We start from the raw sequence: 22,291 nt of genomic DNA, 5'->3' as shown, positions 1-22,291 counted from the left end.
AATTAATGGCATGGCTGGTGTTTTCTTGTGCATGTAGTGAGACAATTAAAAATGGAATTGAGAAATTCTCAGGAACCTATACTTCAAGCACAGGTGTTTGATACTTTACATTGTGATGTACATTTGAAATAAAAACTGAAAAACCGATACACCATTATGCATTGCAAAACTCGATAGATGAGAGCCAAAATTTTCAAAAGTCATGGAAAATGAAGGAAAATAACAAGGTCAAAGGATTATTTCCATTATTATTAATGATTTTTGAAGAAAAATGAGATTGCACATATTTTTGAAAAATTGGTCATGGTTGGGCTACTGCATCTCTGCTATACTCTCTTCAAGTGGAGGTGTTAGATAAACCATCAATCAGAGCAAAATTGAAAATACCTGCGTGCGTTTAAATTGAGGATGGACGAGCATGACATAAAAATTTATTGGCAAGTAAATTAGACATATGACGAAAGTTATTAGCAAGTCTGTCACCGAAGATGGGGAAGAACATCATTAAAAAAGAAATTTAATATGTACCTAGTTAGATCATATATTAATCTCCAAAAACCCAAATTGTAAAAATCATATATAGTGTAACAGAAAGGTCCCTTTCAGTCATTCCGTATAAGCTCTGTTAATACTGCACCTACAGTGATAAGTGATGTATCTTTTAAAATGCTGAATCACTGGCTTCTGACGAAAAAATACAATCTCAATCTAAAATTTGCACTATATACCCATTAATTTAACTCAAAAGTTTCAATTCTTCCATATCGATTACACGCTCAAGGAGTATCAACTCCTCACATTTTTAATCTAAATTTAAAAAAGCTTAGAAACCTTTTAAATCCATAACTAAACCAAAGAAAAGTAACATAATCAGGCAAAAATATAAAAAATAAAATCTAGGAAGTACGAAGAACGCTAAACATTCTCTAAAAGAGGCATCATGTGCAGGGTACTTAAACGATAATGTGTATCACGAATAAATATAAATATCGTGTTTAAAGTACATATTCTAGAAATATTATCAACTGAGATTGACAACAAAAAATGAAAATAGCACAACTCTCTTGCCTCTATTGCATTCATATGTTTTGTATATTTTTGCAAAAAAACAAGTACAAAGATAGTACTTTATGATGCACCTTCTCTATTGAAAACTCAATTACACCATTTCCTTATGATAATTATTCCCCAATCACGTGAAAGTACGAAATTTTACCGGTTACTTAGTCAACATTATTATTAAAATTATTACCACGTGAGGTAATGAGTAAATATCCTGACATATAAAGGAATAGAAAAAGTATGAAAAGAAGACATTTATTCAACAAGAAATAAAAAAATAATTATACCATAAGATTACACTGGAGATTCCAGTCAGGAGCCTTGGCTTATAAAGCCAGCAATATCCAAAAGAAAATGAAGGAAAATGCTAAGCCTGGGCATTTATCAGTTGTTGCTGCTCTTCCTGAGCTGAAGTCATCTTTTCCATAATTTCATGATTGTAAGTTGAATGTAACATCAAAGCCAGTACCCCAGCACGACTGGCCATATTGTGCCGAATTTGACGCTCCTGCTCCATTAATTCGTCTATTCGGAGCCACTGTGAAAGAAAAATAAATATGACACATGAGTGAAAGCTAGCCTAGGGCTAGATAACAATCTTCTATATTATTTCTACTGTATATATACCTTTTTCTCAACTTATACGCAACCAAAATCTACAAATGAGGTACCAATATGCACAGAAATTATCAGATAACATGCGACAGCATATCTTACTTCCTAAATATTGCTATTGCTTCCTAAAATTGGTTTTTAAATAATTAAAAAAAACAAAAACCGGTAAATATTCCCGACGTTAACAGCGCACAAACTGATACATTTGTTCGTTTGCAACAATAACTCGCATTCTTTAAATAACTTTTATCAAAATGCGGCTGATTCCACATTCAAGTCTCCTGTTGATACGTAAGTATGAGTCATCATGTGCGTTTAACAGAGGATAGTGTAATTACTTCCAATGTTGTGTTTAAAGAGGTCCTCTGACCTCAATTTGTACATGAACATTCCAATTAAATTTGTACATAAGACCCTGCCTTTTTTTTCTACATTTTAAAATTAGAAACGCTCCTATCCCTCTGTGGACCTGCATTGAAAAGAGCGGGGGAAGCCCTCTGGGAGCGGACGCAGCACGCTCATTTGATATATAATTTGGTAAACCTTCACTTACATACAAAGAACAAGTTACATCAAATGTTTATTAACAGCATGGTCTCACTATGAGCAGAAGTTTAACATTCATAGAAAGCAGAGATTAGCAGTGATCTCAAATCAATAGATTCATATCTTTGACACAAAGGAACTGTACAGATAGAGCTCTTGCAAAGGCAACTTAGGCACATTACCACTATCATGCAGGCACAGATGTGAGGTTCATAGATACTAGCTCTTAAAGCCGCTGGTATTTTCTAATGCGAAGTTGCCCTTGCTCATTGTGAGATACTATCATCCATCAGCACTGTTCAATATATCTCTCTACAAGAAGGTGAATGACTCAGAAAATCGGTCTCTGACATTCTGAAATCATTATTAAGATGCCACTTTCTCACCCATGCATTATTTCAATATTGACATTGAAAACATTTGACAGCTTCTAAGACTTAAATTCCAGCATGTGATACTACCACAGTTTCATTAATGATACGAGCTGAGTTTGCATGGAAGCTGAAAGGACAGAAGATGGAAAATACAAATAAACAAAAGTGGGGATCAGTAGTGCAAGGGAGGTGAGGATGGACATTGGCCGAACGTTTTAGCCATTGTCCCTTCATTGACCCGTAAGCCCATGTGAACCCGATATGAAGCCAAATTAACTCTGCTCTAAGCCCCTCATCACCACTATCAGCCGCTGTGTGGTTGAGAAAATGCTTCACTACCTTCTGCCCATTCCACTCCCACATACTCTCTGCTTTAAAAAAATAGGCAAAAAAAAGAAAAGTATGACCTCACAAAAATTACAGCAGGGGAGACAATGAAGTCGAGGAGAGAATGAAATTGTAGAACTGTATGTTTATACGTATTTTTGGTGCTAAGAACGGCACTTCCTACCCCCACACCATGAATTTACACTCCATAAATTGGTGATTGACAAGTGGGAATTTTACTCCATGAAATTAGGGATAGAAAAAAATTAACACCCAAGCAATTAGCGGATTATGCGTGTATTAGGGTCTGGATTTCATTACATTAACATGGTGGCAGTCGTGCTCGACAAACAGGCTTAGAGCTGGAGGCGTGGTTTAGAGAAGTTGTTGCTACTACCATAATAATCATTCTTACTAGTAGTTGAAAAACAATACTGCTAGAAAACAAATGAATTATTGGCAAGATCCTTCCTCAGTGCAGCATGAAAGGTATCAACCAGCCCGGATCAGTACGGTGCTCTATCCAGAAGAGCTCCCACCACTCATAGCGCATGGTACCAAACCACCAGGAATGGAGTCTCAAAAAGCTCTCAACACAGACCCAATCAATAACAAACAGCCAGCCAGTCCTATATCCTGAGTCTTCTCCTTACACTAAGATATACTTGCCACAATGTGGCAGATCTCTCCTACAGAATTTGCATTTGGTAACTGGGCAGTCATTCACTTGAATTATGCACAGCAAGGGTTGGATTTACTGTAAAGCAAAATAGGCACGTGCCTAGGGGCATTGCAATCCAAGGAATGCAGTTCATTCAGATATAGCAGTACGTAATGTTTGTATTTTTGAAGTTACTCTTAATTTTTGTAGTATGAATTAAGGCTAGACATTATTTTTGGAAAGGGTATTCATAGTGTTTTAGTTGCATAAAATTTAAACTGTTTCATGAAGTTTTACTCCAAGCTGTTTTTCTTTAATTTAATTGCCTATGTTTCCCTGTGTAAAAATTCAAGCATAAACTAATGCTGTCAGCCATATATCAGTTTATTCCTTTTTTCCGAACCTTACCTCATGCGAGTGGCTATGCCTTATCATAAAATTCGGGGAGGGGGGTCTCAAGTGAGGAGGGGCGCTCAATGGAGAGGTGCCTATAGCGTAACTTTGTGTAAATCCAGCCCTGTGCACAGCTATTTGATCAGTGCAGTTAAGTGTACTGTATTTGCAATGCTCACACACTTAGTGGCTGAAAAAATAATCATCGTACACTTTTTTTACACTGTAATTATTTCTGCCTTAACCATTAAATAGGGTAACCCCATTAATTTTAAAGATAAGTAGTTATCTAGCGTCACTATGGAGGGATACACATCAAAATACAAGGCCCATTCCCTAGCAGGGAATTCTTGGCCTCCCTATGTCCCTATTTTTTCCCTAAATGCTATACCTGCCTTCAGTGAAGGGTCTTGGTGAGTATGGGTGTGGGGAGCGGTATTGACACAAACACAGATTCTTCAAATGAGCAAACCAATGGGTTGTTCAAGATATTTTTACATTGTTTCTTTAGCAACAAAGGATCCTGTAAATCCTGTCATGCCCTTAATTTAAATCATTTTCTGGCCTTTTCTTAAGCCATCTTAATATTTTTCCTTTCGTTTTAATCATCAGCCAATCCAGAGATAATGGGAAGCTTCATCACTGAAATGCATTCAGTTACAACAAAACCATGTAATAAAATAAAATGTGAATGTAAGATTTAAGTACATACCTGTCGCACACGTTCCATATCAATTTGAGCCCTCCTTAACTTCTCCCAACAGTAATGCTTCATGCATGACTTTTTGGGAGCACGACAAAAATCTCCAACTGGTTCAAATACATTTGTGACTAAAGGACATCCGCACACCTGTTTGAATAAAACATGCATGAATTACAGAATAACATTACTCAAAAGCCTTAAATAGCTTCACCACTCCCATTGAAAGATAGAGAGCAATGGAATTTATTAATAAACCACAGCAACCAAGAATAATAATGAATCTAACTCAAAAACTTACCTCAAAATCCGATACTTTCGGATCTTTGCAGTGCTCAGGGCAAAGTACTCGAAGCCTCTTGCAATATGTATGACTATTAGGATTATAGTAATCACAAAACATGTTGTTGCCCTCAATATGAGTTTTGTACACAGATCCAAATGATGCTTGGCTTTCATACTGAAAAAAATACAATGTTGTACTTTCAAGGAAGTCATGGGGAATATCATCAGGATAGATCCATGTTAAAATTCAACAGCAGAATGAGTTTATTTCAGATTACGTGAGTGCCATTAAAAATAGAAACTACCATATAAGCGCGTGTAAGAGGCGCACCTTTTTCCCCAGATATTGCAGCCGAAAATGGGGCGCGCCTCTTACACAAACTTCTTATCTTCCCCCCCTCCCCTTCACCGGTTGCAAGTTCAAGGGGAACTGAGTGGCCTTGGTTTTCAGCGTGAGTCAGTCATCTGAAACCCTGGGTCAAAATCAAGCGGCAGGCAGGGGAGTTTCTCTCTTAGTGACGTATTTTTAAAATGCTCCTGTTTGAATTTCTTGCAAGCATCGCGCCGTCACGTCGGTACCCCAGAGGTGAACATTGAAAAGATCGCGCGGGGTGATTCGCTCCGGAGCGCGCGCTAAATTTATTGCCACGAGTGGGCATCCCGCGGCATTTATACTGAATATAGTAATATTGGTGTCAAAACCTGCGGTTGAAAAAATTCGAACGAATATGCTCATTGTTGGACTTAATGGTGGATAGAAGAAATCGGAAATGCTTATAAGTGAAGAGCGCTGAAGGAGAGGTCGAGGGGAAGAGGGCTCCCTCCCCTCCGTATTTAAAGCTACGAGCGAAGGAGCAAGGGAAGAACACGTCCGATCTTGCATGTGACGTCGTTGCCTTTAAAGCGAAGGGGCGAAGGCGCAGCATTGTGATATACGCAGTTTGCGTTGCCTGAGTTTCCAGTCCGTCTCGTCTTGTTTGAATGCGCTTATGCTACTCTTGTTTCTTCCGAAATTGTGCTGTTTGGACTATGTTGAATATTAGTAGCCTTATTTTAGCTATAAATCTTTGTGTCAATCAATTAGAGCTCAAAAAACTTAAATGCTGTAAGATATACGTCGCGTTAGGTCTAATTCTTTTTTGGAACCTCGTGCGTGTCATAAAATTGCTGAAAGATATCGAGATATCTTCGAGCTCAGAAGGTGACTCACATAGCATTTGACCTCCAGAAACTCGGGGAATTGAACCTGGTAGACCGAAAAAGGTCAGTTGGTGGAATGGGGTAGGGATGATACACGTTTCCATTGTTCCCCTGCAACTTGATATTTTCCTGTGGAGTCTCGGAAACGAAAAAAACGGCAGAGGCATTAGCTGATGGAGAGCCAAGTGTAGTTCCGTTAGGCCCCTTGCACACACACCGATTTTGGACGGCCGGTAAAATATTGGCCGATATTTTACCGGCGAAGCGATGCTTGCACACACACCGGATTTTTACCGGTCAAACGATACGTTGCTAAGTTTTTGAGCCGGCGTCGGCGATCCACAGTGACAATAGCCGGCAGCTAACCGGCATTTTGCCGGTGCCGGCGTGTGGTCAGTACGTGTGCAAGCTCCAATGCTCCCATTGTTCACTATTGGAATGTGGACGGCCGATATTTTACCGGCCGTCCAAAATCGGTGCGTGTGCAAGGGGCCTTAAATCTACGACGTGGTTATTATCCTACGGCGCTGAGATTGCCCCGATTGTTGTTCAATCTCTTGGGAAAGCTCATGCCATTTGCCTGTCGTGTTTTGCCTTAAAATTTTCCACGGCTGCAATTCTATTGCAATACTCCTGCGAGAGCTTTTAAACAAAATTGTTCGTGAGTAGGACAAGCAACGTAGAGCGATGGCGTATGCAAAGAGAGGATCGGAACTCTTTCTACTCCCTCTTATGCCGCCGCAGTTATCAAAATTTCCTCTTTCAAATAGTACTGAAAGAGGACATTTCGATAACTGTCGAAATTCCAGGCATACGTCTGCAACACCGCACGATAGGATAAAAAAAATGTCGCAAAATTTTTTTTCTTTATAGCTTCGATCCTCAAAATAGGGGTGCGCCTCTTACACGTGTGCGCCTCTTACACAAGCTTATACGGTAATAAATTATTCAAAGTAAGTAGTACAATTTTAATCATCATACCATTTTATCAACATACCTTGTTAAAACACTTTTCCATATGCCTCACAGCCGTCCGAGAATGTATTTCATGACCACAGGTAATGCAGTACATGCTCATTTCTCCCTCCTCCTCAACTTCATCCTCACTACGAGGATCTACCGTCACAGTCTTTGCTAATTCCACAACTTCATCCAGCTTCTGATGATGCATAAAAAAATAATGTGTTTCATAAACCATATCATTGCTATGAACCACAATTCTTTTCTCAAGTCCCACATTAATTTACCTTGTGCCTAACATCCAACTCCTGTAGCATCTTCCGAGCTTCTTGCTGTTTCCGCCTTACAGTTTCCAAAGCCTTCTTATTTTGCTCCTCGGCAACACATGGAGACAGTGCCCATTCTTGTATCCTCTGAGGAAGCACCTTGAGTAACAGTCAAATGAAAACTTGCATTAAGATAATTTTTCATCCATATTTTTTCACAAAAGAACCCATATGAGTCAAGCACTGTTGAATAAGTTTTAAATCCTTAAATGGTAGAAGTTAATCAAAGTTACAGTATTACAAGAGTCAAGATGATTAGTGAGATGAGAATATGTACAATTGGTTCTCTATCCTAAAGATACAAGTTTGAATTATTGCATCGCTAGTTTGGTTAGCAGCACCATATTCCCTCCAAGAGTCCCACATTAATAACCCTACTACAAGCGATTCTGAACTCTGCATTATGTAGTGCCTTCATACCTTCACAAACGCTAAGGTAATGCAGCCACTAGTTTTCCTTACAATTCCCAATTAATCTTTCCCTTGTCCTCCTTAGCAAGCATTAATAGGGTGGATATCTATTTTTTTATTACCTAAATCCAAATATTATTACTATTGGAGTACGTATTTCAGGCTTTTAGATTTTTAAATGACGATATCTATTTTTCGCGATTAAATGAAAAGTGAAATTTTCAAGCACGCGAAAATGTGACAGCTAAGTATGAATGCTGGTAAAAGCACGTGTGATGTCATTCTGGTTCCGGCTGTCGCGGTGTGAGGCCACCTTGGTGCGAGGCTATGAGCGCTGCGACGATGCAAGCTGCTAGCAGGTAGCACTTCATAAATAACGATTATTAATACCCTATCAAACGAAGGAAACTTTCTGACCATAGACAAATTTAATAAGTGATTGTTAAGAGATGTTTCCCTGAGCTCTGTGCTACATGCATCCATTGGTAATCTCAAACAATGTAAAACTCCTGACTACTCATATAGCATCTAGGTCCCTGTGACGTTACGTGGAGTGGCATTGCATGGCTGCCAATCTCGTGTTTTTCAAACGAGGTTAAAATTGACCATTAACATTCGTCTAAACTGGGATTTCTAAAACCAAATAATTTGTATATTGTGTATGTGGGTAACAAATTGCAATCAATGCCTTTTGTTTTCTTTGATGAAGGACACTACCCTATTGTTCACTGAGCTAACTTTTTGGCATTTGGTATTTACACAATTGTTTTAAGCATGCGTGAAAGTTTGCATCATTGAGAATTATTTTTCAATTGGGTTGAAATACGAAAGTATTAATAAAACCATAAGAAGTTTTGAGCATATGAAAGATTTTGCATTTTTAAGTTAGCAACCCAAATTTTATGACTTGACAATGAGAGGGTTAGTTATGAAAATGACCTTATCACACCAGGCTTAACCCCAAAAAATATACATTCAATCAACCAAGCCCAACAACAAGCCTAAATTATAATCTCGCAAACTGTGAACTTACTTGATAAATCCTGTTGGTAGCCAATTTGATACCACATTCATCACTACAGTACTTGCTGCCTACACGGGCAGCTTGAGTGCACTGAGGGCCATAGCACTGCTTGGGCACATTTTCATTCTGAGGTGTCCCTGACCCACCTCCACCCTTCCCTGCACTTCCCCTACTCCAACCAGGGGTAGAATGAACTCCATAACCATCAGAATCAGAATCATGCCGCTTCTTTCTTGATGAGGCACCAGATGATTGCCGATGGCTTTTGCTGGAGTACTCCTTCACCTAATTTAATACATTTGAGCATGGAAAAAACTAGTAGCTATATCCTCACGGACATAAGGAAATAACAATAAAGGCATACACAGCAAGAGCTTTCAAATATCACATTTGCATACACAGGCATACAACAGTATCACTTCCACTGCCAGCGGGTATTGGTTTCAATTAGCTAACACTGATGTTGTAGTTACATTATACCAAAAGCAAAACAGTTTTCATTCAACTTCACTTTCACTAATATGTATTAAGTCTAAGGTAAGAAATTAACAGATAATGATCAATTAACTAAGTGATCAATACTTGAAAAATTCTATCTTTGTGAGTATGAAGATCATGGGATTAGTTTCAGCAGATGAGTTTTCCTAGTCACCAAAAACCAGTGCCTACACCCACTGGCAGCATGAGATAGATACAATTTAAAAAGTAAATTAAAATGACAGGGGATTTAATTAAAAATTTACACAGGCAAACAGAGAGAGCTTAAAAATAATGTACACAATGATTTCTTTCCATCCAAGCATGCATGATAGTAGTCCAATATACATAGACAAATGGTCCTCTGATGAAATCAAATGCACAAATATTTTATTCCAAGATTTATACTAAATAGCATGAAAATAATGACAAAGAAAACATTTGACTATTTTAAAGGATTTTTTACAGCAAGCGTCTATGTAATCACCCACCAAAATAGCCTTCCAAAACTTAATGGAAAGAATTGGGAAATGACCCTCATTCAAGGTTGACTTGCTTTAACTTTTTTGCCCCCTTTTCTCAGCCACGTATCTGAGATTATTCTTTTTCCCTTACCCACACTTATCCCACCATGGTGTGTATTTGCAGGCACATTACAGTTATTTATGTTAATTTTAATTTTAAGCAAATATTGCTTTGGCCACTTATGTCAGTACATCAATGTATTCCTTTAATTTTACAGAGCATTTAGAGCTTTTACATTAAGTTCTGGTGTTAATTTTAGGTTTTTAACAAGAAGTCATTATTTCATGTACCATCAAACATATGTATATTTTATCAGGCATATTTTCAAGCAAAATTTGTTAATCATTATCCTGACCCTTTTGGTTCAATCGAAGTTTTATAAAAGGGAATTTGTCACAAAATATTTGTATTTTTTTAAGAGAATGACAGCTTAACTCTATCCCGCACATTTCTGTGTCTTTACTTTCAGATATTCCATGTTAAACACCCTTGACATTTTTAAACCTTCTCCCCCCATTCACCTCAGTCATCTTCTTTATGTGCATTTTCAAAATAAATGCATTTAGAATTTTTTCATGTATATCTCCTCACTCTATTAGTGTAAAAGCATGAAAAACTTAAAACTTTGAAATTTTTTTGAAAAGCCTGTAGGATTATTTTGAATGAAGTTTCACCTAATTAAATATATATACGATTCATATAATATGCATGAAGTATGCAACTCAAAATATTGATTCTACTAAAATTTCCCATCCTTTTCACATGGACTTTGGACTGGCTTTGGCAAAGTTACAAATCCTCATCCTCACTGTCACTTCTAATCAATATTTCTAGAATGGGTTAATCCTTGGTTCGCTAGGACATTTTTGTAGATCAAGCACATACGAGTCCATGAAATTCAATCAATGCTCCACCCATTCATAAAACAAATGATACCTTCCCAATCCGTGGGAAAATTAATACTGTATTTCTCTGAACATAGCCCCCCCTAATTTTGAGGCTTCAGTTTCGGGAAAATTTAAAGAATTCACTTGAATATAGTCCCCCTTTACTTTTCCGATGGGTATTTTTGAAAAAAAAGGGGGACTATATTCAGACAAATATGGTAATAGCTATAAGGGATCAACGAAGGGTATTTTTGTAAAAATTCCCAGCAATATAATTCTGAAAACTCAGTAATTACACCAAAGCATCATTTGACAGGAAATTCCCGCATAAAGGGAAAGTGTAATTAAAGAAGGTATTAACGGCTTAATTTAATACAGCTCAAGAAATATTTTAAAAGAAAAGGAGTTATTCTGAGAAAAGTGAGGTTATCTCTTTCCAAATATGTTATTAAAAGCCTAAAAGAACCAATGTACTCCTAGCACAGACAGTTGGGGGAGGCGATAAGGGGCAGGATAAAAAAAATTGAACTCCATACTATTAGTGGCAATGCTAGTTTTCTTCACATCCTAGTAGCCTGGCTCCACTGCACTAATGAATCAATTTTCTAATTCCACTCTAAAAATCCAATGTCAGTGTCTATTCCTAGATTAGCACAGCAAAAGATCCATCATGAAATTTTGCATGACAAAGCACTACCATAGGGGCAGAAAAACATTATAACTAATGCAATGTATTCAAATGATTCATTTGATACAAATAATTACAAATGACTAATGATGGTTTAGGTTAACCAAGTGCAAGGCAATGTACTTTCATGTCTGTTGCTTAGTATTACATTGAATCAATTAGTGCCAATTATGCCACAACTATAAAATTAAATTATCATATTTTTAATATTTCTCACTCTGGTTTAGTGTGGGATGAGATCTATCCTCAACTATCCAAAGCAATCTACACGCTGAATCACTGAGCAATGATGAACGAAATATTTTTATAAGAAATGTTTCAATTTTTTAATTAAAATGCTGCTCAAGGGAGGAGAATTATTCAAACATAAGTTCACCTGTATAGGACAACAAGATGCCTTTCAATCACACAGCCTACTTAAGTGAGCACTATCATCTGTTCACTTTACTTTTGCACGTCAGTTTTCATGATAGCCTCGATACTCTTGGAAGGCTTTGCTGATAGGGGAAGGGTAGTACCGAGAGAGAGAGCAGGAGCAAACTAAACGTTGCCACCAAATGTACATAGCCACCCTAGTTTGTCACTGAAAATGTGTGAATCATGGGTGGCCACAGGTACCGTATATGTCTGAATATAGTCCACCCTTTTTTTCCAAAAATGCCTAGGGTAAAAGTAAAGGGGGGGACTATATTCAAACGCATTTTTTTCACTTTTCCCGAAACTGAAGCCTCAAAATTAGGTGGGGGGACTATATTAGGAGAAATACGGTATTTTGGCCCAGCACCGAGACAAAGTTTTGAAGGAAGGAATACATTTGGAAGATATCGTGGATAATCCCTTCACAGAAACCCATGACATTGCCAGCTACGGTGCTGAATGCAGCACCATTGGTGAAAGGCATACAGTTGAGGACCTCAAATCTGGAAAGCTTGGGACCAAAGGGTTTCTGGATTTCTGGTTTTCAGCACGAGGAAAAAAGTTGTACACTTTTTTTTGAGAATTTTACCGTTGCTTCCGCAGCATAAACTATTCGTGCTTCATACTGGATGAGAACAAGCAATAAATACATCTTTTTCTTCAAGCTAAATAACTTTCGTTGATAGCATTTGCTAGCAGATGTTGCGATATCTATTGATACCTTCCTTAGTTGGACAGTAAATCTGTGCAAATGCTTCTATATTTTGTCACTTAGTTAATTTATGAATGCATTGAGGCTCTTGTGTTCCATATTTGAGATCCCTACGTGTCACTGCCTAGGTTGTTAGAGTATGCTCATAACATGCACTACCTTCCTACTCTACTCGTCTCAGAACAAGGGTCGGAGAGTGGTGCCACGAGGTGGCAAGTCGAAACAATACGCAGAGGAATTTTCAAACGCTCCAGATTTCTGGTTTTCCGGGTTTCTAGATTCCAGATTTGTGGCCCTCAACTGTACTTATAAAGACACACGAGTAGAACACTTGAGGTTTGGCAACACTGCTCAACGAGCAGATTCACGATGTTAACACATTGCGTACGGATGGCGAGAATTCTCGTCATTTTTTCCCCGAACGTTCCGGACGGATGACGAAGATTCTCGTCATTTAGGCGTTCAACCTAAACAATTTTAAAGCGTTCAATACGTATTCGTTAGTACGTTTTCAGTTGTTGTTCGTTATTCATAATGAATTGATACATCATAACATTTGATTGGGTAAAGTTATATTCTAAACATTAGCTTTTTAACCATGTTTAAACCAAACGCATTACGCCCTAATAGGCACATATTTCCAGAATCGGCGTTCCTAGGAATTTAAATACCCCGCTATGCAATGTGTTAACACGACGGAGGTCTGAGAGCGACTGAATTCCTGAAGTGCTAGACCATGCCTGCTGCCTGCTGATTGACAAAGGGAAAGTCACATATTGAGACTTTCCCTTTGCCAATTTTCCCTCTTTCCCTCCCCTCACCTCACACTCGCTTAAGCCACACCACCTCACCCACAACTATAAAATTAACAGAGTCTAACACTCATTAACATAAACATAAAGACCCACAATAATTTTTCATTAAAACATGAATGTTGTGAGAGAAGGCATCTTTGTCCATATCTTTTGCAAACTTCTCAAAAAACCTCATCAACAGAAGTCATTTTTAGATCAACCTGTCGAACTTAAAAGAGATGTTCACACAAAACGGCACTTTGACTGCGAGGTATCTCAATGGCCAGAATCAAAATCAGACAACCTACTCAGTAACACTTAAATCCTAGGAACTTTAAATCTGAGTAAAAACTTACATCTGCCCTAAACTGCATTCATTTAATTCATTTAGTAATTTTATCCAAGTCTCAAGGTAGATAAAGCTGAAACTTGATTTGCACAATCAGCCCATACACAATAAGCTTACATAAACAGTTATCATGAGTCCTTAAAAACCAAAATTTAAATATGTGCTGAACAATTGGCAATGAATAGGAGATTAAGTAACTGAGATTCATTAAAAGGAGCTGTATTACACCATATTATCATTAAAATTCTCTTACAGACAATTTACTCCTTTTTTTTAAAAAAAAGAAGCCCTTAACAAATGGTTATATCCTCAAAGTAACCCTTAAAATGTACGATTCCAAGATAATCACAACCATCAAATTCCTGAGACATCTATTCATAGTCTCTTATATATGAAACTGTATAGGGGAGGGTTCTCATTTATTCAAAATCTTAAATATTACTTCAGTAAATATTTAAAATGGGCATATTAAAAATGTTTGAAGACATGAATAAATAAAAAGAAATAATTCGCAAAAATAAAGATATGATCTCTTAAAAAGGAAGCATTGATTATATTTGTTTCACTGCGACTATGAAATAAGACACAAATACATGCACATAGGTATCCTTCTGCGATGAAGAATGAAGATACCACATTCATTCACACACCAATTACACTTATGATTTGTGACACAGTTTCACAAGCAAATAACACAAACACATAAGGGTGAAGATGCAAGGCATGTACACATAGTAGCAATAACACAAACTAAAGCTACTTAAAACACCACAAATAACACAAAAAGCAGAAAAAATTAAAAGCAGACTATGTTAGTAGTGCACTTGGGATTGGCATTTGTATTCAAGGATGCAACAAGGCAGTAATTTTTAAATGCAGAAGAAATACATCTTGTAGATGCTTTTAATTCTCGAGTCCAACCAAATAAAAGATAGTAATAAAAACCTAAATAAAATTAAAAATACTTAAATTAAATTCCAGCAGTAAATAATATAAAGATAATTACGCAAAAACCTTTACTTTATATCTGATTGAGCATAAATTTAGCAAGAAAATTAATATTGATGCAGGGAAAATCAAAATCCAAATTCCATTCAATCACATATTTCTTAAAAGGTTGAGAAGTAGGAAAAGTAAAGCAATTCAGTCTTCACATACAATTCTTCTAATTAAAATATTCATTTCCCGTTTCACTGAGATGGATCAAGCAATTTTGAGTTCCTTATTCTGTATTTCAATCTTCATCTGTGATTAATATCACAGATTATTGTTCAACAGATTCAGGCTTCAATTGATGGAAGTTAGACATATTTAAATGAATAAAAGATCGTAGCACTTTTCCACAAAAAAATCTGTAAAAATTTTGCGGAAAAAAACTTATTCAGTGACACATGAATTTAAATGACATTTTACAAGGTGATCAATGCAGGCTTATTGAAAATGCTAAAATCGTTATGATTTGCTACAGTCGAGTTTACCAAATGCCTTTTACAAAAATACATCAAATCAAACATAATCATAACAGCGCGAACCAAGGGCCTAAAATAATTTATTTTTAATACAACGTTTGGGCATGATGTGTTGCATGGTGGCCTAAACTGTCAGGATGGGGGTAGAGGTTTGGCAACACTACACATTAGAGGAACAGAACCAAGTGAAAATCATAGCCGCGGTAAGGACCCAACAAAGAGTTTTAAGTATTAAATAGACCCCTGCTTTAAGATAGGTTGGACTGATAATTGATTTTTCCACCTGCACAATATGTAATCAATTATGTAGTCCTATGCCTCCTTTGTAAACAAAACAATTCCTTTAAATATTAAAACCAACATTTACATGCTCTGATATTACTATAACTGACTTTGAATGGATTATCATGAGAGTGCAAGTTTACTTAACACGGAATGAAAAAATCTGTAACTTCGTTCAACATGTAAAAGTGGTCTTCAGCATTTAGACGATGTACCACATCACTAAATGTGATCCGACTAAATATGATAATTTTCCTCCTCAGAAAGTAAATACAGCACACACCCAATTACCTGGCTGCCGTTTATCTGGGTTGCGGATTATCCGTGCATGATTTTCATTCTCGCTCAATTTTTTTTGCGATCTTTTAAAAAAAATAAAATCGGATGCAAAATCATTGGAATTACTGCCTAAATGTGAGGATGACCCGGGCTTATCATTTCTATTAGAATCCCCTTCATAAAACGGAAGCAACCGCGTGCTAGCTGCATTCTCAGGAGCACCGTGTCCCTGTTTTCCAAGCCTCGCAGCACACGGCCGCGCTCCGTGATCACGGATACATGTCCAGCAGTAGTTGCAACCCAGGCAACCTGTGCTAGACGCGAACAAGGGTGCCGACTTACAAAAAATATTGGGGGGGCCCAAACCGGGGACCTAGCCCCAGTAAATTTTATAAGTGGTGAGTTTTAAGTTTTTCGATCATTTTAGAAGAGTCATATGATCAACATTAGAATCCTGATCACTCGAATCTCGATATCTTGACACTTCGGGGAAAATCGACAGGCCTTACAAATTTTTTCCTCACATCTGTAACGAATTTTTTGGGGGGCTCAGGCCCCCTCAGGCCCCACGGAGTCGGCGCCACTGGACGTGAATACATGGGGTGGTGCCTGACAGTAATTTCCGACGTCAAGCAGTGGTTTTGAAGTATCCGTACAAACAACTTTTCTGTATCCGTGATCACACAGCCACGGGTGTGTGGTTTTCGATACCATGTCGTACATGGATCAGTAGGAATATGAGTACAATGATGTTACCCCCGCTAAAAAGATAGCGAACTGGTGAAGAAAGCTCTCAATGTGTCCGGGTAGTACTCTTAAAATAACAGAATAACTGCAAAAATTATAATATATTGTTTTGTAAATTATGAACATTGCAAGCCATTTAAGTGAAAGTTTGGGTTATCTGTGTTTTCCAATTATTCGTGCCGACTCTCCCCATCATTAGCTCGGATAATCGGGAGTGTACTGCAATACATTAAAATGGATGAAAAGCATGCAGAAGGCATGACTACTTCTCCAATAAATTCACTTCTACAAAAAATTGAGAACCCTTGCTAAACTCACAAAAGTAAATTGATTGCAAAAGCTATCAGCCATACAGAGAAGACAATAGGGTAGTTTCCTTCATCAAAGAAAACGAAAGGTATTGATTGCGATTCGTTACCCACCATTAGTGTAATCATAACATACAAATTATTTGGTTTTAGAAATACCGGTTTAGACGAATGGGAATGGTCAATTTTATCCTCATTTGAAATAGGCCAGATTGGCGCCCATGCGATTCCACTCCATGTGACGTCACAGGGACCTAGATGCCATACGAGTAGATAGGAGTTTTACATCGTCTGAGATTACCAAAGCATGCATGAGGCACAGAGCTCAGGGAAACATCTCTTAATAATCACCTTATTAAAGCTGCCTAAGGTCGGAAAGTTTCCTTCGTTTGATAAGGTATTAATTATCCTTATTTAAGCCAAGCACTACCAGCTAGCAGGGTACTCTACTACCTGCTAGCATCCTGCGTCATATCAGTGCTCAAAGCCTCGCCCCAAGGTCACATCACTTGTGGCAGCGAGAACCAGAACGACCTCACACAGAGTTTTCCCAGCATTCATACTTAGCCGTCGGGTTTTGCGCGCTTGAAAATTTTCACTTCTCATTTAATCGCGAAAAATAGATATCGTCATTTAAAAATCTAAAAGCGTGAAATACGTACTCCAGGAGTAATAATCTTTCGATTAAGGCAATAAAAAAATAATAGGAAACAACCCTATTAAACTTAGTAATACAAAATGTCTTCCCATTATTTTGGCAATTATCAAAACACACATAAGACTTAAAAATCATGACATAAATTTTTTTTTTTTCAGAAACACAGAAATTGCTTTTGATTACTATATGCAAAACCAGTAAAAAGTCGTTTTTACGGGGGATGGGCAGAAAATTTTTGGGAAAAAAAGGCGTTTATCACAAGAGCAGAAAAATGCTGTGTAAAAATCTCAAACTATGACTTCGTTGCCATGAGTCAATTACCAGCACTTATCCTTCAAACAAAATGACACAAATTTTTACAGAAATTTTAGATATCTACAATCATGTAGACATATTTCTCCTGAAACACTCACGACATTTTAAAAAAGAAGTCAACAATGAAATACAAATGCCAATCCTAAAATGTGCCAAAGTGCAAACTATACAGAGCCCGAAAGTACCTTTCTTGAGCTCTGCTCGGAAAAGTGCTCCCACGAGGATTGGGTTCTGCGGTGAGTGGGAGAGGCATGTGGGGAGGAGTATGAGGTTCGCTTGGTTTTTGCCCCCGTGAACTTTGTAGGACTGGGTACCGGCCCTTGTGGGTGCGAGGAGGACCACAGCAGGCCCTGAAAAGCGGCCTTTGAATAAAATCTGCCACAGGATGAAATCAGCCACTGAACAACACAATTACAAACATGTTGCAATAGTGCAAACTTCATTGTAAGGAACATTACAAGTTCAAGACTGCATGCAAAAAGGCACAAGGATTTGAGAAAAAAAAGATATCATAATATACATCATGAATTCTTAGGAGACCTCATCACCCGATTCTACCTCTATAAGGCCAGGATGAAGGTCTATTCTTCAAATTTGAAAAACTAGAGTAAACAAAACCCACAGAAAATTACTTCAAGTAAAAACCACTACCACCACTTCTACAATTAATTCAATTTTTCTGTCCAATCGACTCCTTCTTTTCATAAAAAAAGTCAACAGGTTTGACACAAAATCAAAACTGGAAAATTAACAACCCATTACGTTAAAGAATAATACTTAAAAATCCACAGGTTTCTATAAAATTCAGGTTGTCACAACTCTACGCAAACAAAAAAATTAAAATAAATATTTTTTAAAAAATGTGGTTGTATTAAACACTGGTACTAATTTTGATGTGGCACTTAGGCATACAATTAAATGGAGAAAATATTAACAAATGATATGCTAATGATGGCACAGCATACTAACTGACAACATAATTATTAGATCAGGTGAACTCACAAAATTAAGGCATTGCCTTTGACGGCATTTCTGTCGAATTCTATTTGGTCCGCCAAATTTTCTCATGTCCTTGCAGAAGTCGCATCTCCCACAATCCTCAGTTCTGTAACATGCAATGCATTCCCCACATCTCCTGGATGACTTACCTATTCAGCAAAAGTCAGTTTGCATTAAATACAAGATTATCAACTATAAATAAATTTGATTTACTTCATTAAAAATGATTTTCTGCTCAGAAATAAAATTTGTATGAACATAAGGGCTAATTAGACATACTCTTATCTTTCTTTTTCTTCTCTCTTTTTCCTTCGCCATAATATTCGTCCGATTCCTTCACTGGTGTTGTTTTTTCAACTCCATCCTTTTTCTTTGGTTTGTACTTCGTTTGCAAGGTAGGGTCTTCTTCTCTGCATCGCTAAAAAGATTTTAATTAAATTTGTGAGCTTATCGCCATCATTTCTAAAAACCTACACAAAATTGATACGATTAAGTTTCAATCAAGACAAAAATATAATTACCCCTATCATTGTGGTTAGACTCATCGCAACTACCAGTGGTAAAAATCGATCATAGTAAGCAGAAAAAAATGTCACGTGCCACACAGCACGAATTAATTCAATTCAGAAGATGTTTACGCGAAATAAAATTAACGCAAGACCAATAACAGAAAACTTGCGCACAAACTACTACTTGAGATAAAATTAAGTAGACTCCAGCGGTCAGTGCAATAAGACACTACTTGACGAGCAGATTATCTTCTTTCCTCGGATAGACGGGGATTTCCTCGATAATGACGACTTGAAACAATGTAGGTAACGTAACGGCAACTTCTGAGTCTCAAGTACGTATCCTCGGAGGTGACATAATAATGTATCTCCCGTCTGCATGCCCAACAAAGTAGCGGCAGGTGCCCGAAGTTAAATCCATTGCAGGTGGTACGTACTGTTCCCGAGGCAAAGCTGGAATTGGCGACCCCCCATTTCCATTATTCTGGACGTCACGTCGACGCCGATCGCAACATACGGGGGGTGCGGGAAATGCAATGAGAGACAACCGACGTCGTTTTTAATGCTTAGATGATTCTCTGATACGCCAACAGTGAATTCACGTCAAATAAACTAGGTGACATCATTGGATACAAGGGATCTATCCGTACGCCGTCTAAAAGGCTGCCTTGCGGAAGCTGCTGAAGAATTACAGTACGATGCACCTATTTCCCAGACGGCAAGAAGCCCCCATGATAAGCGACTCAGGTGATTAGCTTACATGATATACTTCTGGCATGGTAAGTTCAGCAATGAAACATGTTAATGACGTCCTTCAACTAAAACATATTCTCTCGAGCGGATAAACGAAGAACCTCTATTTCAGCATTCCAAAGGAAAACCGCCGCTACAAATCGAATTGGAAACCGCATTAAACGCGAAGATGTGCAATATTGCATAGCACCTTATCTTCTTATCCCCTCTATTGCGCAAAATACATGAACACGAAGATTTTACGGAATGCGGTATGCAACGGAGAAACATACAACCATCAGAGACGATGAAGTTCAAATTCGTCATTAAAAACTTTGACAAAAATCAACAAGATAGTGGCTACTCTCAGGCGCAAGGCCGCCCAGCGAGCATCAGACATCAACATTGCATCAAGATTTTCACTAACTGCGAGTGCAACACGAAATAGGAGATCCTTTGATGCTGAAACCGCAAGAATTTACTAAAACGACTATATATGCACTGAAATACGGAATACGACTGAGAAATCTTACCTCACAGAAAAATTGCTTGATGTATTTTGCTTCCTTCTCGGTTATGCGAATGCAATCGCCGTGGTACCACTCTTCACAGTTGTCACAGCCACTATAGAATATTAGACGTTAGAATACACTTACAAGTCGGCAATTTCAAGAGATGGCGAACTCAATAAGCTTTCTCAGACATATTAAATCTAGTCACAAGTGATTCTGCTTACATCATGAACCGTGAGGAATCTGATGAACGGCATATGCAGTAGGCTTGTCCCTCCTGTTTCAGCAGAGTTGCTATCTTTGACTGCCTCTCTGGCAGCATAAACTGCCGGGCAATCTCTTCTTTCTAAGAATTTAATAAGTAACAAATGTTGAGACAGTAAATAAGTCGTAATACGCTTTACTTCCTATTGATTCCTCATAAACAAACACACACTGATTTACTTACTGAGAGACCAACATACTCTTTTTCCGTCATTGCGAAACCATGAACAGTTTTCTCATTAAATGTGTTAGAGCTTTAAATCAGTTAAAATACCAAATTAGATCGGTACCGCATGAAAATACATTAACAGGGATGTTCAGCATTCACGGATATCGGTACTTGCGAGGCTTCCATTTTTTTAGTGATGCTCAATTGTTTTTTATAACAAAACAACTGCGATAGTCAAGAAGCGAGCGGTGGAAAATGGTGGAAAAAGTCAACATGGACCAGGGAGGCACACGTGGGAATGATAAGTTTGCCGGAAAGAAACTAGAAAATGTTCAGACAAGTACGTTAGAAGGCTTAAGGAGCTTGGGAAAGCCATCAGAATCCAATAGAGTTCAAGCCGCCCTCAGCATTTTTAGAAAGCTTGTTGGGAAACCGTATGGAGTTAAGGTATGTTTTTTTGTGCAATTATAGGAGTTCCCTTCCCATTTTTATTTAGAATATATTAGCATGCCTTTCTTTCTCAGGATGATGATAGTCAGCATAAAAATGAACTGGACTATGTGTTGGAGAGACTTGTTCGTGGTGTGGCAGCCTCCCGCAATGAATCTCGAACCGGGTATTTTGCAGCGTTATCAAGCTTATTAAATATATTTCCTGTAATACCTGTGAAAGATGTGATTGAATTGGTCAAGAGAGAGCTCAGTAAAGGAAAAAATGTCTCGAAAAGTGTGAGTATATCAAGAGTATCCGGGCCTTTATTGCAGGGACAGTATGGACCCACAGCAATCCTTGTCCTATGACGTTGTTTCAACTACATTAGTTGTTGATTTGTGTAGGGAGCCCCAACCCCTACTTACTGATCCCCCGTCTGCAACTGATCCTGTAAAGTATGTATTCGAGCAGGTGAATTTTATCGCGATAAGGTCATGGGGCTTACCATCGCCGTTAACACTTGGGTCTCTCCTGTTCATTGCTTGCTTGTAGCTGCCTTGTGTTATTCCTTGTCAAGTCGATCTTTTTTAAACCTGAATGCTGTAGAGTACGTGGTGTGTATGTAAAACGTGAGGAGTGAGTATGCCCTAAGTAAAGCTCCAGCCAATATAGTCATTCACTCTGACCCAAAATCATAATCCATTACAATATTTTTTCGGTGAGTATTACAGTGACAAAATCTTCCTCCCTCAGCCATCATCTCCTAATGTTAAAATATGAATAGGTACTCAATAGTTGCTGCCTGATTTACATGAGTTAGTGTTATCAACAAATCACGAGATGAGTGTCTATTCCCCTAAATGTTGACCAAGATAAAAGTCAA

General features: G+C 37.8%; 2 protein-coding genes across 4 annotated transcripts in view; one reads left to right on the top strand and one right to left on the bottom strand.

Moving 5' to 3' along the window:
• Window positions 1-1,301: 1,301 nt before the first annotated feature.
• Window positions 1,302-21,204, bottom strand: LOC124162905 (CXXC-type zinc finger protein 1-like). 3 transcript variants are annotated; one of them, XM_046539626.1, is made up of 12 exons: window positions 20,992-21,204; window positions 20,768-20,889; window positions 20,565-20,655; window positions 19,070-19,208; window positions 18,794-18,939; window positions 17,977-18,141; window positions 8,894-9,169; window positions 7,411-7,548; window positions 7,161-7,322; window positions 4,980-5,138; window positions 4,691-4,828; window positions 1,302-1,600 (listed from the first exon to the last, which is right to left on the bottom strand). In XM_046539626.1, exons 1-12 carry the CDS (start codon window positions 21,019-21,021, stop codon window positions 1,430-1,432), a joined length of 1,737 nt encoding a protein of 578 aa, XP_046395582.1. In that variant the 5' UTR covers window positions 21,022-21,204; the 3' UTR covers window positions 1,302-1,429. The 3 variants fall into 3 exon arrangements, with proteins under 3 accessions (XP_046395582.1, XP_046395583.1, XP_046395584.1); XM_046539627.1 differs by lacking the exon at window positions 17,977-18,141; XM_046539628.1 differs by lacking the exons at window positions 20,565-20,655; window positions 20,768-20,889; window positions 20,992-21,204 and adding an exon at window positions 19,312-19,428.
• A 27-nt stretch (window positions 21,205-21,231) lies between these two features.
• Window positions 21,232-22,291, top strand: part of LOC124162904 (myb-binding protein 1A) — a 33,214-nt gene continuing 32,154 nt past the window's right edge. The window contains exons 1-2 of the mRNA XM_046539625.1: window positions 21,232-21,423; window positions 21,501-21,704. Of these exons, the coding sequence (XP_046395581.1) occupies window positions 21,232-21,423; window positions 21,501-21,704 (396 nt within the window). The remainder of the gene's footprint in view (window positions 21,424-21,500; window positions 21,705-22,291) is intronic.

The sequence above is a fragment of the Ischnura elegans genome, chromosome 7, assembly GCF_921293095.1.
Source record: "Ischnura elegans chromosome 7, ioIscEleg1.1, whole genome shotgun sequence".
In the NCBI taxonomy this organism is placed as follows: domain Eukaryota; kingdom Metazoa; phylum Arthropoda; class Insecta; order Odonata; family Coenagrionidae; genus Ischnura; species Ischnura elegans.
Note: the sequence above shows the minus strand (reverse complement) of the source record. Positions and strands in the feature narration are given on the sequence as shown.

Excerpts from the sequence above, each read along its gene's own strand:
- LOC124162905 (XM_046539626.1), bottom strand. The coding sequence starts at position 21,021 with ATGACGGAAAAAGAGTATGTTGGTCTCTCA. Across the intron at positions 5,139-7,160 it reads TGGAAAAGTGTTTTAACAAG|TATGAAAGCCAAGCATCATT; the intron begins GTATGTTGATAA and ends TATTTTTTTCAG. Across the intron at positions 1,601-4,690 it reads ATATGGAACGTGTGCGACAG|TGGCTCCGAATAGACGAATT; the intron begins GTATGTACTTAA and ends TTTCTTTCACAG.